Raw genomic sequence first — 19302 nt, forward strand, 5'->3', positions numbered from 1 at the left:
AATGGTCTGGGTGCACTGTGAACCATCTATGAGTGGTCGATACATTCCTAATTGCGAAACAAACGATCGTGACAGTTTCTGGCTGCGGTCGGTCCTCTCATTGCGCGAGTAACGAACGCGAACGTAAGCGCAAAGCATGACGAAGGGAACTCACGTGTCCATGCCTGTCCATGTCGTTGTTGGTCAGCTTGACTTTCTCGAAGGAGACGACTTGCTTGAGGAGCTGCTCGCTGGTGAAGGGCGAGTCGGGATGAACGTAGAGACGAGCCGGTGCCGGGGGGTCGGCTTTCCCAGCGACCGACCAGCAGCTCCTGTGATAGGTGTATCGGTACCGCTTGTCGTCCACTGGCACGATGTCCATCAGCACCGAGTAACGCCCTCCGGACTTCAGGTTGCTGAACGAAACGCGACATGTCGGGAACATCCGTCTGCGGGACAACAAATAGACCCTTTACTTAACATCGGTTGAAAGGTCCTTACCATTGGCATTGAAAAAAACGATGAGCCAATATTTGTCATGCAACCAATTTAAGATGTGGGATAATTTTGAACCTGTGTCCTCACAAAGCTAGATTGTCTTTTGGGTATCGGTGCGTTAGGTGAACACCCCCTATTTACTTTTTACATTTCGTGCTAAAAATATCTTTTCTGGATTTTTCAAGAACTGGAAATTCATTGGAAGGAATTTCAGCCCGTGTAAAGGATTAGTCGAGCATATTCCTCTTCCCCGTGTGAGCTTCGTATTTCCTTTCTTTCTATAAGTCAACACCAGACGTACTGACGTAACGTACCGATATCGGTTTTACCTAACAGGTGTATTTTTCATGTACGTAATCTTGGGGCGGTGGTAACAAAATTACCGATATCGTTTTTACATAACAAGTATATTTTTCATGTACGTAATCTTAGGACGGTGGTAACAAGATTTAACGGAGTAACTTATTGTTAGTTGTAAGCTAACCACTTAGTTATTTGCAGGAATGCATTCCATGGGTCAAACTTCGCAAATGAAAACTTTCTAAATTTATAGGCCGAATCACGACTTTCAGAACAGCATTCTGCGTAATCGGCTCCATTAATCGCGACGTACCACCGGATGTAAATGTGAACAGGGCTGTAATTGAAATAAAACGATCATTCGATAGGGAACCCATATCCCGATCTTTTAGTAAACACGTCGTCCTCGATGATTATCCGATCATTCGCGTGATAATGTGTACGCAAAAGCCATCCGTGGGTGGCCGGTCGCGAGTCGCTGGCGAGACGCGTGCACGAGTGACCGCGATTTCGCCTAAAAGATATTAAATGTTTACATTTGACGCGATAGCGCGGGATCCCAATCGCCCTATCGCGTAATTATCATGGAACATTAAGAACAGTAATTTGTAATTACAGCTGGTAACCGAATTAGCAATTCTCGACTCGCGATACATCGTGACGTGACGCGGCGATGCACCACGTGGACGCGTTATCGGGTCGTAATGTTTGCGGTAATATGTACAGTCGTACCTGTACATAACGGTACATACCGTACTTAATCAACGTTTGAACTCGTCAGAATCATCGTTTGAAAAAGATTGGGCTCACACGTCGACGAAATCCTTAAAGAAAAATTACCCGATTGCGCCATGATAATACCTCCACCCGTGGACTATCACGAAATTTGTAGATTTCAACGTTCAAAATGAACGACCTTTATTTATAATATATCTCGTATCTTATAGATACTAAAATGACCGATTCCCTGCTACTTTCATAACGTTCAATTAATCGTTCGAGATTACCCTGCACGTTTCTAGGAATACATTTATGATCAATGTATTTTTGTATATATGATATGAGCCATCGTTTTATATTTCTTAACGCGTAGAATACCACGGAGGTCAGTGGTTGGAACTCAATTTTTCCCCGACACAGTTAGAACTTTCGCTGATCTTTCTCATAAGAGAATAAATAAGAAAACGCGTCGTATCATGTTACATAATGTAGGTATAACCTTTACATCGTTCGAGTTCTGAAGATTTCGCCCCGGCCTTAAGAAAATGCCCTCGACCCTCAAGGTGTTAAACGAAGCCATTTGCAGTCATAAATCCACCTCTCATTAATAATGAACCAATTAACGATAACACCCTGATTTACTGCAGAGCGAGGTCACGCTATGCTGAGTTTCCACATTAAATCTTTCTACATCGAATGAAAAGGTAGTTTGCCACTTGGCACAAATACCAACGAATCGTGCATCTATCTAAAGCCAACTCCAGACGCCAGCTCCTGGTGTTACTCCCTCGATCAACCTTAATCCCCGGGGAGACATCGCAAAAGCGACACCGGTCTCAGAATTCACGTACAAGCGTAACATATACAGGGAAAGACTCGACACCAAAGGGAGCGATAAAGAGCGAACCACTGATGGCTTAGAACACCCTGGCCGAATGCACGTATCGACGGCCATTTTTCTCTTCACGGATGCGTCGCGCGTCGCGCTACGTGACGGTACCGCACCAATACCTGTTGGTACCACTTTTTCATCGCCAGCTTTTCCGGGCCTCATCAGTAATTAACGAAAAATCAAGAATTTAAAACATGCTCGCAGTTCGCTCGCTCTTATGAAACAAGGGCAAAGAACATTGTACCAAAATGGAGACACGCGAGTTCACGGCCCTTGCGGGGGTATTCGGTGATACGAGGTCACGGATCAACGAATACCCGCGCCCTGACACAAACCCGGGCTCGCACACTCGGGTCCGCGAGCCCACGGGGCTGGCGCGTGAATGTTTTGCCTCGGAGGCAAACATTAATACCGTGTCGGGCCCCCCGCTGCTCGACCACTAAAACGCGGGGACACCCGCCGATCTTATCTCCGTCTTCTCCTCGGTCCTTGTCGACTCGGTATGCATTCATCCCGCCCGAGCCCACGAATGTGAGTAATGCTTTTATTTATCAAGCCGTCCTTTGTTAATGAATTGAACGCGGCCCCCTCTCGCACCCTCGGGGGCCCCGAAAGGGGTGGCGCGCCGCGGTGACTGCCGTCGACGTCGAGGCCCTCCACTGCTAACACCGGCCCATTTCTCTCGCGACCTCCGCGGGTCCGAGATGGGACGGGTTTTCGTCCCTTCTCCACTCCCACTCTTGCGGAATGTCCGCCAGTCCGTGGCCGCGACCTCCGGGACCCGCTCCTCCTCGCTGCCGGTCTTTGTTAACGAGTTGGGCCCTTCCCGTGCCCCCTTCTTGGGCCCTGAAAGGGGTGGTGCGCCCGGACGCTACCGTCCACGTCGATGGCTCCACTTCTGACCCCAACCTACGTTAGTCGACACTTACCCCGCGTTAATAACACCGATTTCAACGCTCAAGCCATGTCGATACCTCGATTCTCATAAGATCACCGAAGTTAAACGACGTCGGGTGCGGTCCTTCCTTGGATGGGGGTGACCATCAGGGAGGGGCGTCGCGCGTAGCGTTGCCGAAAAAACCATTGTACTTGGCCCTTAGTAAAAAGGGCTGAAACCGAAACAAACAACAAACAAAGCACCGGTTCTCGCTCGATCGCCGAAGTTGAGCAACGTCGGCCGCGGTTAATGCCCGGTTCCACCAACCTCTATTAAATCATTGATTACCTAACAGTAGGTTTAAGTTAACGTCTAAATTAATCATGGGTTATAAACGTAAATGGCCCCTCACATTTATTTAGAGAGTGATTAATCGTATACCCTATTCGAAGTATGTTGAATTGTCGATGAACGCGTTCGCATGATTGCCCGATATTCCAATCGACTAGACAGCAAGATGGATGCGCCCTTGTCGAGACACGAAGTCCCTCTAGCTTCGTGCAAGAGCTTATTTGACAGACGTTAGCCTCAAGAAGTTACGTTCTTTGGTTAAGAATAAATATAAAATATTTTCAAGCGTACTTGGATCATTAAGAAATTGTAAATAAAGTAAAAAACGTCTTTATCCGTTTCATCATGAGAAGGTATTAACACATCCTCAATATAACCCATGCTTTCCTCGGGTTTTTACAGTTTTTAGGTTGAAGTTCGATTAACCGAAGCTAAACGATCTAATTTGGCTGGTTATCTGAACGGGGGTTAATGGCAATTAACCCGTCGTTAAAATGTAGGAGAACGAACAACTCTTTGTAACCAAGGATTAGCTTTTTAGCTGAGGTTGGGGGAATCGGGCATTGTATGATCGACTGCCTGAGAAGACAGAGTGCGTTGACAATAAAACGTAAAACGAACAACTGCAAATTCAGCCTACTATATACTACTACTAGAAAGATAATGTCTCGATGATGGCTAAGGTGTCCGAAACCTACTGCAGGCCAAAATAAGCGCTAAACCAACAAACCAACCAACCCCAATCTACGTTTCTTGCAAGGATCTCCTTCTTCCCTTGTAGACCTCTTTTTTAGTCATCGATGCGCATTCCGTCAGCTCTAAATAGATGCGAAAGCGTCTAATTGAATCTCCGTTCTCCCATTTGTTTCGTTATCCGACCATTGGTCGGCATGTGAGAATTTCATTAAAACGGATTGCAACGAAACGAGCGGTTATATTTAAGTTAGCCTTCCCTCGCCACTGGTCATTCTTCTTCGTGGGAGCGAGACGGCCCGAGGTTTGGTCTCGCCGATCTCCTGGACCACTCCGTCCTCCACAGAATGTCCGCCGTTTCGTGCTTCCATTCAAATCCGCGGCGTTTACGACCCACTCGCCGAGTTCTTTCTTTTGCTAACGAATCGATGGCGGCCACTTCGCGCGCCCCTTGAGTGAGTAGCTACCTTCTCTTTGAGCCTCGAAAGGATGGCGCCCCGCGGTTCTTGCCGCGACACTCCCTTGGCCATTTTTTTCACGACCTCGGCGCGACAAGCGAGATAGGACGAGTTTTTACCCGTTTCATCCTGGTCCTTCCTCTGGTTCGTCTATTATAAAGATTCCACTGTTTGAAAGCAATGTATTCCTATCATCATAGATCGTATCGTTTATTTTCATAAATTAAATGTAAGTAATTGGGAACGTCGCAACTTTTCTAAACATTCGTTTATTTCAGATCTACTTGAAAAATTAATTCTCTTAAATCCAACGTAATAAAATCAAAGTCGTAACGTTTCACTTAGAAGATAAAAATTAGTGGATAGGAACGCGAGGCGAAATATTTATCACATTTAAACCGTAAACGAGTGTAGGCTTTTCATACATGAGTATCAAAATAATATAGAGAAGAATAACTTCTATACAATTGAGGTCCTGCATTGGAGCTTAACCCTCATCACTCCAAGAATATTATAAGAGTATTAGAAGTGTATTAGAAGTTGGCAACATTACTGCCGGTTGGAGTGATAAGAGTTAAAAGTGTCGGAATTTCTACGACTTGTAGGTCTGAACGAGAACTTATTAGTTCAGATTAAGCAGGACATACCAGGTCAAAAGTAGGACTTGAAGAATGAAATACGATCAGAAGAGGTCCTGAATTACTTCGATTCCATGTAGAGTTAAAATTTCGTAAATGCGTAACACGTTTCGACCATCGAGACGAGACGAGAAGACCAACTATCGGTATAGCTTTTAATTTCTGAAAAGTTTAAGCTTATACCTTTACTTGGAAATTTAATAATGGACTAGTACGACCAAACAATAGTTATTTAACGCTAAGAAAAGTGTACATACAAAAGGATGCGAAGGAGGCGTTGTTCAGGTGGAAGACATAAGTTCGAGCATCGAAGACTGCCGACGAGCAATGTGCCCACTTTCTGCGCGATGTCGCGTTCAGTGGTGGTTGTCTGGCGGAGCGGACTGCCGTAATGAAAGGGTTAAGAACGACTACGACTCCATGAAACCGGGACGCGACTCAGCGCATCGGACGTGAAATTATCCGAAGAAAAAGTTGGGCAAGGCTTGGGGTATTTTCACGACTCCGACTGAGCGCGGCGATCCAAGCCAGGGATCGAGGGACAAGGAAAGGGGCGACGACCAGCGCCGCGACGCGGGTCTAATTACTGACGCGCGAGTAAGCGCGCGCCCACCCGAGGGGACCCCCAGAGGACGCCCACCGGAGCACGGGCGCCCACTGTCGGAGGCGTCGCGGCGGGCAATTAGGCGCGCGTCGGCCGAGTCGCCTCTCGCGCCCTTCTACGCCTTTCCCTTCGTTCGCGCTTCTGGTCCCAGGGGCCCGTCCGTGGAGGGCGGCCGGTCGGCGTCGGCGTCGGCATCGCTCCCATTTCGCCAGCGACGCGAACTCCCGTTTTGCAAATTTCATTAGAGGTCGGGATTGACGGACCCTCAAGCGGTTACACGAAGAGTATCGTTTTCGCCGGAGTAATTGTAATTAAAGCTGCCCCCTCGTAGAGGGTGCGTATTTTGATGAGACCCTCAAAACTACCTGCGCGAGGGAGAGTGGGACGACGGAGCTCAATAATAAACACACCGATAGATACGCTGATTACCAGAGTCGAAATGTTGATTCTACTTAGACCCTCTAATTGTAGGCCTTAAGGTGATATGGAAATGTGATGTATACGGAACAAAAAGTCAAAGTATTTATAAAACTTTTCTCCAAACTGGGTGCACCGAATCAGTCGAAACTTCCTCACAACATTATGGAGGCCCTAAGGAAGAACGCAATGCTCGTGAAATTGCATCTTTCGAAAAGAAATTTATACTTATCTTGGACAAGAACCAAAAACAGGCAATTTTTTTTCTCAAAAAATGAAATTTCACAAACATCGTGTTCTTTCCTAGGGCCTCATAATCAAGGGTTAAAGTTTCAGATAATTCGGTGCACCCAGTTTGGAGAAAAGTTTTATAAATATTTTCACGTTTTGATGTATATATATAGAATGGCTCTTTCATATCACCTTAAATACCCGTTGCAAAATGTAGGGAAACAAATATATGGGTGTTTTTGTATTCAAGGGTCAATTTACACCCCGAGCAATTCACATAGTCGAACCGTAATTATGAAAGTGGTCAAAGTAAACAAATTTTTAAAATAGAATTCATCCCATATTTAATGTTATATACACTTAAATTACAATAATGACAGTCTTTAACATAAAAAATGGCAGACCACTTCCATAATCACGAGCACACCTGTAGTCTAAATTACATGAAATGTTAGAAACGATTTTGAAAACATTTCTTCGTGATGTGTTACCGATTAATTAAGGGTAGTAATGAAAATTTGTCTATTTTAGCAATTCGATAATGCACACTTGTGAAATTGTTCGCACTTGGGACTTGAAGGGTTAATCGTTTTAAGAGAGCCGAGACCGAGCAATTGCCCGGTTCCGTTTACTTGCGCACTTAAAGTGCGCCGCGATTAATCGTGCCTCGTCACGAGATGAGGGTGTGCTCATCGAATTTGTTTAAACGCAAGGAGCGTAAATCCTTCCATCAGGGCGAGTAGGACAGAGGGGAAAGGGGTAAGGATAATGAGGCCAACTCGAGCGACGTCGACACGCTTGGACATTGATGTAGCGTTCCAGGAGTCGAGGGACCGAATCGTTTTATTGAAATTAAATCCTAGCCTAACACCGAGGCATCCATTAACCCTTGAACATTTCGTCTCTCCGGTGTTCCAATGCTGATTAACTTTTACCGTGAAAAGAAAAAAGAAGAGACAAATTGGTAGAGCACTCGTCGACGAAGACCCGGACCAAGACGTTTCCTTACTCGTCCGACATAAATTATAGATACAATATCTACACCTATTGAAGTAAGGATTACGTGACGTGACTCGATTTGTATTCTTAGATCTAGAGTATGAACTTCAATTTCCAGCAATAAACTGAGCGAAAGAGAGAGGTACTGCATAAAAAAAAACAACTAAACGGAACCCACCGCAAGAAATGGTTAAATCTTTTTCCCCTTTACAAATCCGTCACATTTTTGCAAATTTACATGAAACTGAAAAATTATATGATAAATGCAAATTCCCCATTTGTTGTGTATGTATTCCACGGAAACGAGGGTACATTGCTCAAGTTATGCCGCATTTGGCGAACAACTTATCATTGCATTTCGATTTGACCGGCTCGTGTCGCAGTGTCCATCATATGTACAAATTGACTCCGCCAACATAGACTTATCTTTAACTTAGGCGACGGAGTCTCCGTTAGGATTTCAATGTCCTTGTACATAAAGAAACTCGTCCAACGGGGCAATTCGGCATAAACGTTTCGGCGAAACTGATCGAAATGTCGACGTATAGAGAAACGGGTACTATGCTTTTGTTTCCAGGAGTGCCTTCACCCGGCGTTTCGGGAGTCTGGTAATTTAAGACGCGACGAGGTAATAAATTATTCCCGAAATCCAGGACGATATCGGCCAGACTCGCCTTTCGAGATATTTCGACCTTCGTACATGAGTAATCGAATAGTCGACGTGTCGTGCGGTAAATTGCTCGTCTGGAGATTCTTGCTGTCCCAGCGATTGACAACTCGCGATGTCGCGCGTCCTCGGCGAATATTTCATCGGGCAAATCGCCCACCTGGGTGGTATTAATATAATTAAAGTAATATAATTATGCGGCTAGGGAAGGCGATACGTCGATGTCAGATAAAATTACGGACGTGTAACTCTATCGCTGGTAATGTGATATTCGGGGAAATTTAAATCGAATATTTAGCCTTCTTAGAATGCCATCCAGAATCGGAATTTGCATTTCCAGAATTCGAGAGAAAGAAGGGAACGAAAAGATGCGACATATTTTGCGTGCCGCGTGATTTAAATACCGATTATAAATAACTCCCCTAACCTTTCCTATTTACCCTGTGACGTGGTAAATTTATCTATATTGTCCTACATACCCTGTGACGTGCAAGTGTAGTGAGAGGAAGGTCCGTTAACATAGACGACGTGCATTCGCACAAACGTCTTATATTTTACTTCATCGAATGCGAGCAAGCTCCTAGATAAAAACGATGCATAATTAAAAAAAGAAACTCGACATTAAACATAAAACCTTCTTTTTTCTTGTTGTTTTATTTTTCTTCTGTAGCATCGATTGCTGGAATCATTTGTTCTTTTTCCTTTTAGAAATACGATATCCTAACATTATTCGGTATCAATGATCTTATCGATCTTCCTCAAGCATCGTTTAACTACGCCCTACGTCTTTCCGAGATCAAATTGCCAAAATATTAAATACAAGAATAAAGCACTCGAACGAGCCAATCCGTTACATGTCTCTTACCTTCCGGTTTTAGTGATGATCATCTCCGTGCCCAAGTCGTGGAACTTGTCCCAAAGGTCCTTGGTCTCCAGATGACACACAACGTTCCTGAGTTCTTCGCAATTGCAACGTTCCTGGATAAAAATCTTGCCGCTGGAACTTCCGGTATCGTCAGTTTCCGGTTCGTCTTCGACGTCGGCGGGTTCAGGGGGCGGTTGCGTCCTCGCCGCACCGGAACCGCTGGCTTCCCGCTCTGAAATAAAATTAACAATAATTGATTAAAACGCAACAATAATCGACATTTCCTATCCAGGGGAGACCGATTTCCTCGCGAAAAATACGCAGGAACGTTACGCGATGCTTTCGGAACCTATGCCGAAGAGCAAGGACTCGAGCATTGAGAGATTTCCTCGTAACTTGCAGATAAAAGAAAAAAAAGGTGTAGAAGTGTCACGAGACACGGTGTGGGCAATAGCTTGATGTAAGAGGGAAAAAGAGTATGTAAAAAGTGCCGAGCGTTAAAGTCGACCGTTTCCTCTATACGTTGTATAACGATAGCTGTCCTTAGTGCCTTCATGGTGATAGAGCGAAACCGCTGTTGCTAGGATTAGAATAAGAAAATCGAGAAAAAGATGGAAGAAAGAAGCACGAGGATCACGGAGATACGATCTCAGATCCAGATCCCAGATCTATCTCGGAGAGTGTCTCTGATTTTAGCCTTGTAGCTTTTTTTATTATTGGATAAGTGTGGTCAGCTAGAGGTTCCCACGAGTCGATGTTATTGCAAATACGGGCATATAGACATACAGACGATGAATTTGAAATCAAAATATACAATACTTTAATCAAACAATTATTTGATTTAAGGTCTCCGAAAGTACTAATTGTTGTCCTCCTCCTACTTTATCATTGAAATTGACTCGTAGAGTTTTAACCGCAATTAATACGATTCGAGAAATATTTAAAGTGCATTTGATATCAGTACTTATTTGACAACTGCATATCAAGTTTCGTGATGCTAGTTTAAATTTATGATATTGTTCAGAACGTTGTATTCAATTGGCCATTCACTTAGCAGAATCATGAAGATGAGCCCAGAATTGAGCTTAGTTTTCATGTAAATGGATTAGAACCCAGACTAAGTTTCCGATAATTAAATTTTATCCCGTTATTTGAAGAGCGTGTCGTATAATGAGATCTCTTCACTGATGCATTTAAAGGACAGACATTGAAATGATTTGCACACTTCTCTGCTGCTTCCCACGTAATACATTTTTTACCGTGAAGTACCACTCATCGTCGAAGTACAGATGACTATGTCTGACATCCAATACTAATGCGGCTGTAAACTATATACTATAGTGCAACAACGACGAATTACATCCATTACAGCACTGGAACGTTGCCGATGTTTCTCGGAAGTAGGAAACGACCTTTTACGAACCATCAGGAAATTCTAAGTGATTCGGAAATAAAAACTCACGTTTCCCGTTTCCCCATTTTTCCTTGGGATCTCGTTACTTTGCCACATGCTCAAACCATTATATATCATTCAAGTACATACCTAGGCTAACAAATGCTTATTACTGAATAGGACGTAGATCTTTTTAGATGAAAGCGTATATCCGCGAACGAACAACTAACTTCTATTTCTCGTGATCGTTTAAATATTGTCGCATAACTTTGATATTCAGTAGGTTACAAAAAGGTTTTTGTACAAATTTTACGAGTGACAAATTTAACGATGACGAGTGAACAAATTTTACGAGTAAAGTATTGTACAAATTTTGTACAAACGTTACTGGATTTCCTAGGTCCGAAAAAAAAAAAATATAATTTTACTACAAAAAGTATCCGAGTCCTTTTTGAACGATGAAAACTAGTTAAAAAGTAGTTAATTAAACTAGATTTTCCTCTCGGTGTAAGAATTTAACAACACTTACGAGGTAATAGTTGCAATGAAAATGTATAGATCGACGAAATATTTTTGTAACGAACTCAGTCGATATTATATACAATTTTACCCTCTTTCATGTAAACATTTAATAGCACAGTTTACTCTTCCATTGACAACAGATGACTCCCCTAATTTTCTCGCGAGCAAAGTCATTTCTGACAAAATGACCTAACCACGTAAAGGGAAAAGTATTCGGCAAAAGTCTTTTGACCCCAAAGTCGCCGTTGTCGCGTTGGATTACCGAGAAATCATCCCGACGCGAATCCTTGCGTAATTCGCGCGAAGCGAGGCAAAAGGTCCCTCATTTATTAATGGTATCATCAGGCGAGAGCTTGGGGTAATGGTTCCCTCTTCCCGACTAATAGGGAACTCGCCTCCGCGCGGGCAAGACGAACCGATCGATCTCTCCCTAGACGGCGAAATATAGATAATTAAGCGATGCCTCGGCGGCGGGATACCAGGTCCGAGCGAGTAAGAGAGCCCGTTAGCCGGGAAGGTTCGCAACACGCGCGGTTCAATTGCCGGAGAACGGTCTCGGTGGCGAATTCGACGGTGGGCTCGCATCGCGCCAAGGATGCCGCGGAGAAATATATACACGATAAATAATTGAAACAGTGGGCATGGCAGCTGACTTAATGGTAGCGATAAACGACCCTCGAGGGCTCATAAATGATCCCCGCTCGAGGCGACACTAATGGCGGCTTCTGGAAAGAAGGCGCGGGATTATTAATCGGCTAATTTCAGGCATATCGTTCACGAGACCCGACCCCGCGGTGCGAGAGGGCCTCAACAAGGATCTTCGGCGGGGGCGACTTTTAACGTTTTTCGTCAAAACATCCCACCCGTCCGCCCCCGCGCCGACCCGATAGAAGAGAGCGAGCGACAGGACGCACGAAATTCGCGGGAAGCTGTTGACATAATTTACGATCCGCCGCGAGAGCGTCCCGTCAGAGTGCGCATAAAGGCACCGCGTTCACAAATCAAAGAATCTGTAGGGAGAAAGAAAGAAAAAAAAAGACAAGGCTCATTGGGATTTGAACCCGCGACCTTGCACTTCGAGGCGCACCGGGAGGATTGTTGAAACACGATTGCCTCTGGTCGTAAATCCAGGAAGATGTCCTTTCGAGATTTAAGGATTCCTTCTGTTTGCCAGAGACGAAGGAAACGTGATAAAGCTCGGTAAAACTCAGGGGGGCGCGGAACTGTAAATTCGTCTTCGTCCAAGAATAACAGAGTCATCTTCTCGCTAGAAACCGCAACTGTTTCGTTCTCCGCACCCTTGGATACTTGATGTGTTCAAACAAACTGTGGTTAGTAGATGCGTCGTTTTTTGGGGGAACGGATTATATACACAGCGCTGTTCGAATTAGTACGGGAAATAAATGTTTACGTGCTTGCAGTAGGTATTTGTTGTTACGAAGGACCGTGAGTATCAAACTTGAACTTATTAATTCCTATTGGATGAAGAGGATATTGTAATTAACTTCTGTTACGATATGCGTCTTGTTGACAGAAAATGGAAGGATTTTACTTATCTCAATGGTAGCCCGTTATCTGATAATTATGTTGAAAAGAACTATCTACAAATATATTATTTGGCCGATAATAGAAAAGGAACAGGTAAAGAAATTACCTTGCAAATTACACAAGTAAATTATATATTTAGATTTCTATAAGAAAGAATGTAAATCTTAAAGCTGACGGAATGAAAGAAAATTGCTGATATTTGCAACTCATTTGTATAATTGAGTACCGGCAACGTTTCCTCGAGGAAGATAAATCATTAATAAATGTTTCTAATATTCGATAATATCTCGTAAAAAAACAACAACTGTTACGTAAACAATTTCTTTAAGCCGAGATTTTGCTAGCCTTTACTACAAGAATTTCTGTAAATTCGAGTTCCAATTCTTCCTTTCTTTTTCTTTTTTTTTTTCTTGATAATGTGTGGACATTAAAACATCGGTACAAGTAATTACGCCATCTTATGACCGTAGCCAGAAGCAACCGAACACTTACTCGTAATGATATAATAATACCCACATAACTAAGAAAAGAACACAATTATCCACTTATACCACACTTGCTTCGGTTTAGTGCTATTAGTGTGCTGCAAGCAAATTATGCCTCGACGGACGTAAACATCGACCGACATTTTTCCACCCTTAACTTTCCGGTACAATTCTATCTTTTCCAGCTATTACTAAAATAGGGAAAAACTACAACTTTGATCAAATAATGAAATAAATGTATACAATTAGTGTATAACTAACTGTAAGAAAATATAATGCTCGATCAATTGACAGGTAAGTGTTCCAAATACCTCAGTCATTCTTATGAATTCAAAATTTCCAAGATCGAGTCAATTTTTAGCGAAAATGTCCTCAACTAATAAATGAAAACAAAAGACTTGGGTAATTAAATTGTATAACATATTGCAAAAAGATGTGAAATCACTACAAAAACACCATCGATGTAAAAAAAATTCGTGCCAAATGCATATATTGCAAAGTCATATACATATACCCATCAAACACGGTTACGTAACAATAATATAACTGTTAGATAGCGTTTGTACTATGGCGGTCATGGCATATATATATATCAGAAGTTCTCACTTCTACACGATAGCCCGTATATATTCGCTATATATCACGTTACTCCAGTGTTATGTAATTGTAACATAGTGTGTTTGAAGGGTAGTGGCTCATATAGGTCCTGAAACTCTTCCTTTTCGATTTTAAGCCTCCAAAAATCGTAAAACATCGGAAAGGTGCACGGACCACGCCATGTTGGTTCTAGTCCATGATGAATAAATAATTTATGAAATGTATTGATAAAAAGTGAAATTTCGTGAGTTTCAGAACTCACTTTGAGGCTTCCATACTCACGTGGCAAAATTTGAAACGAATCGGGTACACCCAATTCGGAGAATACTTTCCCCAACGATTTGATTTCTCATATACATACACATACATATATATGAGAATTTATTACATTCTCCCTTTGACGTTTGCCTATTGCCGTTAGAATAATGAATTCCCGGGAATTCGACAGTTTTACATCGATCTCTTCATCATTACTTTACCGAAATGACATATGGAACGCTTCAGTTCGCATAATTGTCAACGTAGGCTGTAAAAAACTTCAACATAAATATAAACGTCGGTAACGTTACGCGCCAATATATATATATGAAGCGACCCAAGCGAAGTGAAATATTAAAAAATGCAAATCTCTGTATTAAATGAACCAATCGGTTTCGTTCATAGCTTAAAAAATGCAGAAAAATCGTCCACTCTCGATGGCCTCGTTAAAGTTGACTTTACTCATTCAAGAGGTTCAAAAAAACAACATTCATTGTCCAATTTGACACGCCAGGCTGAACATCGCAGATAATGGCTAGGTCTGAGTTTCGCGCCTCTATATATATATTTGGCGCGAAACTCTACCGAGTTTCTTAATAGGCCGACTCTTTCATATCACCTTAAGCAATTTCCGCGTAACCGTGGATTCGCGCACGCAGTCCGGCCGCGGCATTTTGTCGGCGGCCGAGGTGCCGCGTCATTACGCAACTCGCGGTCTTATTGCGGCGCGATAAGTCAAAGCGAGACAGCGTCGGCTCTCTTTGTAGCCGCGTCGGCCATTTTCAGGGGGATCGAGCTTGGGTATCGCGTTGCGCGCGTGCCATTGCGGCGAGCCGGGAGAAACGCCGCGGCCGCGGAAACGAGCGGCGCGTAAACGCGACGTAAACGCAGCGCCCGCGCGGCCTGTCCGTGACGAATTCGCCAATGCTCGCCACCGGCACCCGAGAACAATGGCGCGACGCGTTGCGCGGGGGCAACAATGCGCCTTCGGAGAATCCGCCTCTCGTCGATTCGCGGACCGGGTTTCGGAAGCATCGTTTCGCGGGCCCAACGGGGTTAACGGACTGGGTCGCTCGCTAAACTGCTCCAGTAAAGAGGGACTTCTCGGACCGGAAGTTAATCTGAGCTTGGAAAAGTCACCCGTCACGTGGCGACCTCTTGGCACTCGTACATTCGATCGTAGATAGGAAAGAAGAACACAGTGGAACGGAAAAATTTCAATCCACGTTAAGTTTAAGAGCATAATTTCTAGAAAAAAGAAAAAAAAATGGGACCTAGTTTATGTTGTTAAATAGACTTTTCGGAATTAACTATATATAGTTAAGTACTTGTGTTTTAGGTATCGTCGAATCTTTTTATGAGTTTAGGTATTTATAAGTGTTTTACACTGTGTCCCACAGGTGAGGTACCTACGGTGACACAGCGTTATATTCTGCCTCGAGACCCCTTGTTTCCCTATGCTCCACGTCACGTATTTGAATGATTAACGTCATTTGCAAAATCCTTACATTAAACCATTAAACAATAATACCTTGTCACGCCCTTAGACATTTCCAGCGATAGGAGCAGGACTCGAAGACCGGAAAATTTAATGCATTTATTACTAAAAACACAATTTACCGGAAATTTACTTTGAGGTACCATAGCAGCATGCACATCCGATACCGATCGTCACTTTCGCAACTAGAGTCGTCGACTTCAGGCAGAATTGAAAAAAGATTTGTTTGACGTTTAAGACAGAGCTGTTTACAAAGCATAGGTACTCTGACATCTCTGGAACATATGTCAAATTCGCTTGTCTGCAGAAAAAACGTTTAAAATGAAGTACCGTCCAACACAAATTTATAACACATGTTATAATGTTTGTATACCATGTCTGAATAAAACTTCCAACAAATATGTTATTAAATTATCATACTTTTTTTTTTAAACAGTGCAGCAACGATTCACCGAGTCCCATGTTTCACTGTACCCCACTATCCCATACGCGTGGCTTGATCCAATTCTGCTTAGCCGATCAAATGTCTCGAGAACGCGTAACTGGGTAGTATGGTGAACCTAGAAAGTCACGTCATGGGACGAATTTATCGCATTCTGACAATTTCTCCTATTAGCGACAATCGTTACCATTAGAAGGTGGCAGTCGCGTCCAGGGAGTTCACCAGTGCACATCGTAGAGAGTTCCCAATTTTATCTCGACTAACGCGTGGGTGGTATTTCGCGCGAGGAGTAACATTCGAAAGCGTTAGATCGGTAGGTCGTTAAGCCACGGAAGCCATTGTTGACCAATGGTTTATAGGGAATCGGTAAATCGGCAAACGCGGCCTCGGGGTGAAGGAACCTCCGAGAGCGACAGATCGGTCGGTCGTTAAACCACGGGAGTAGATTTAGTCTCTTGCCTCCCACGGTCCGCCGTAGGCGATAAGTCGCACTCGATTGCTATTTGCGGATTGTTAAGATGGCCCGAGCCTAGATATGGATTATTGTACGCGAGCAATAACGCGCTAACTACCCGCTGAAGTCAGATTTTCTCGTCACGGTCCGTTCACGTTCTCCCGTTTATACGGACACGACACAGATTTTCCGCTCACGGAATTAGTAACATATTCCCTTCGAGCTTTTAAGCCGTCCTCGTAAGGACATTCACGTCAATTCATATCGGATCCCACCTATGCGCCACATATGAATCACCCTTATTCTTTACGTTGTCCGGCGAACGCGAGATGAAAGAAATATGCGATGATAAACGATTCTGATAAACGTGCGAAAAGGAGCACCACAAGACCTAACAGAACTAAACATCGGTTTATCTGACTGACCCAACAGGGCTAACGTCCGTCCATTCTGCTACCGTATGTTCAATTTTGATATAAACGATGTCCAATTATATCTTACGATAAGAGCCCAACAATATTATTGTCACGATGAAATTGACGTTACTAAATATACATTTGTTAGCGACATTAAACGTGTACCCGACACATTGGAAAGGTATTTAACCACGTTACAATTACACGTGGAATATCCCCTATTTATGCCGCCTTTAGAATATTGGGTACAGACATGTACAAAAATGTATTTATTCATCGTGGACTAGAACCAGCATCGCGTGGTACGTGCAAGTTTTCGATGTTTTACGCTCCTTGGAGACTTAGAATCGAAAATGAAGAGTTTCAGGACCTAGCTCGAACAATTTAGAATACCATAAAAATGGAATACTACAGAGTTATATAAGAAAATATGGGAAATACTTTCACCAACGATTGCAAGAGAATGCTGGCATGTCTCGTGGCTAGCACGTGTTTTTAGCGGAATAATTTAGTTGCAGGTAAACGTCACAGATGGCGACGTTCGTGCTAAACAGCCGTTAGAATAATGAATTCCCGGGACTTGGACAGTTTTGCATCGATCTCTTCATCCTTACTTTACCGAAATGACATACGGAACGCTTCAGTTCGTATAATTCTCAACATAGACTGTAAAAGACTTCAACATAAATATAAACGTCGGTAACGTTAAGCGCCAGCTTGCGTAACCACTTAAGTATTTGGAATGGCACCACCACCAAAAAGGGTGTAGATGAATGATAATTTATCGACCCGGATTAAATTTCTCAGTGTCTTTCGTATCATCTTAATGTCATCAATGAGCTTAGTGGTTTCGGGAATTTCTCGGTACACATCATGGCCGCGTTAATGCGACCGACAAGTGCAAGCCCAACCGCCTCTCGATCAAAGATCATCCAGTCTCAGGTTCCAGGGGAATCGGGACAATTTCAATCGGGTTTGGCATTCGCGGTCGTAGGATGAGTCGAGCTTAATTTTGGGACACGAGCGAAAGGGACGTAGAACTGTCCCGTAAAAACGGGGACAGGACGGCCGTCCGCGAGAGCGGCATTCGTGTGTGGTCCATCATCGGAATATTTTCATTCGGTGGTGCGCTCGACCCCGGCGTTAAACGACCGATGAAACGGATGACGACACGTTGGAACTTCCAGCGTCTGAGCTTGCGAGGAGATTTACGAGACGGGACGCACTCGTAGAGAGGGAGAGAAAGAGCGGGCGCGTTAGTGCCGCGCCCGAGAGCGGATCCGGATCAAAGACGCACGGAACAGGTTTGAAGTCGTCAGCCGTGCTCCGCGAAGGATCGAAGACAAGTTGAAGGTTCCCCCCGCGCGAGGGAATTACGACTTAATTGTAATTACCGCGAGGATAGAAAGATTATACGAGCTCGGGGCGACCGCGCGCATTCCCTCTCTCTCTCTCTCTCTTTCTCTCCCTAAGTCGAGGACGCGCGTGGGAATGATACGACTTATTAATGGCCGCAATTAATTCAACGGGAAACTCAGCGAGCTTCCCGCGAATTCGCGTTTTTTTAAACACCCCTCGGGAAGGAGGGCGGAGTATGTAGATGGTCGGATAAGGGAGATGGCCGTCGCGCAATGAGGACTAACATGAAGATGTGGGCTTGTTTCCTCTGAGAAATGAGTTAGGTGGTGTAGCGTGGATTTGTAACAAAAAAATTAAAAAAAAAATAAAAACAAGCTATACGCGATGCGGATACGCGAACAAGATTAGACCGATAGATAGGGAGATAGAGGGAAACAGCTGTACATCGAGGCGAGGACCGACTGCAAGGATAAGGAGAGAAGCACGTCAAAAAAAATATTAAGTACATTCCTTGCAGCTCGGCTTTCGCTCCTCGTATTCGCCTTGGGAAGGCGGTTAACGATTCATTTCAAGAGAAGTAGGCGCAAGTTTGTTAAGAATTGCATATTTCGTTGCGATTAGCGCTCGAAGTTGCCGTGAAATATGAGACGAATATTTTACGCCTCATTCGGAGGTGGATCAATTTATTTACCGGGTACACCTAATAGTTCACGTTTATTGATAACGCCTACCCTCCAAATCCTCTGCTTTAAAAAGAAAACCATCCTAGATGGTTATTAAATATTATTATTCCGGGTTCCTTGCCATCGAAACGCGCCTTCAGACTAAATTCCATATCTTACCAAGTCATGAGTGTCAAACGAGTCAACGTGTACATTTTAATATTAAAAAATGAAAACCATTGCACTTCGCTTCACATCAGAATTTATCGAGCATGATTATTTTGCTAGTCAACGGTGCTTTTAACCGAAGTAGACGTAAGTAACAACTATACGGCGTCTATGTATAGTAACACCTATTACATTAATCGTAATTATTCGATTAACTAAGCCGCATTATAAGTACCGTTACCGCAACCTCCAAAGTCGTTACCGAATCGAATCCCCTCGGGCAAATCCGTAATTTACGACTTTTCGTGCAG

The 19302-nt window shown here is 43.6% G+C and overlaps 1 protein-coding gene across 1 annotated transcript in view; it reads right to left on the bottom strand.

Moving 5' to 3' along the window:
* Positions 1-19302, bottom strand: part of LOC105699014 (T-box transcription factor TBX20) — a 59508-nt gene that overhangs the window by 29498 nt on the left and 10708 nt on the right. Inside the window, exons 2-3 of the mRNA XM_012423715.1 lie at positions 9190-9421; positions 155-428 (exon numbers count right to left, since the gene is read on the bottom strand). Coding sequence (XP_012279138.1) covers positions 155-428; positions 9190-9421 — 506 coding nt within the window. The remainder of the gene's footprint in view (positions 1-154; positions 429-9189; positions 9422-19302) is intronic.

Source organism: Orussus abietinus, unplaced genomic scaffold (assembly GCF_000612105.2).
Source record: "Orussus abietinus isolate OABI.00-Male unplaced genomic scaffold, Oabi_2.0 scaffold71, whole genome shotgun sequence".
NCBI classification, from domain to species: Eukaryota; Metazoa; Arthropoda; class Insecta; order Hymenoptera; family Orussidae; genus Orussus; species Orussus abietinus.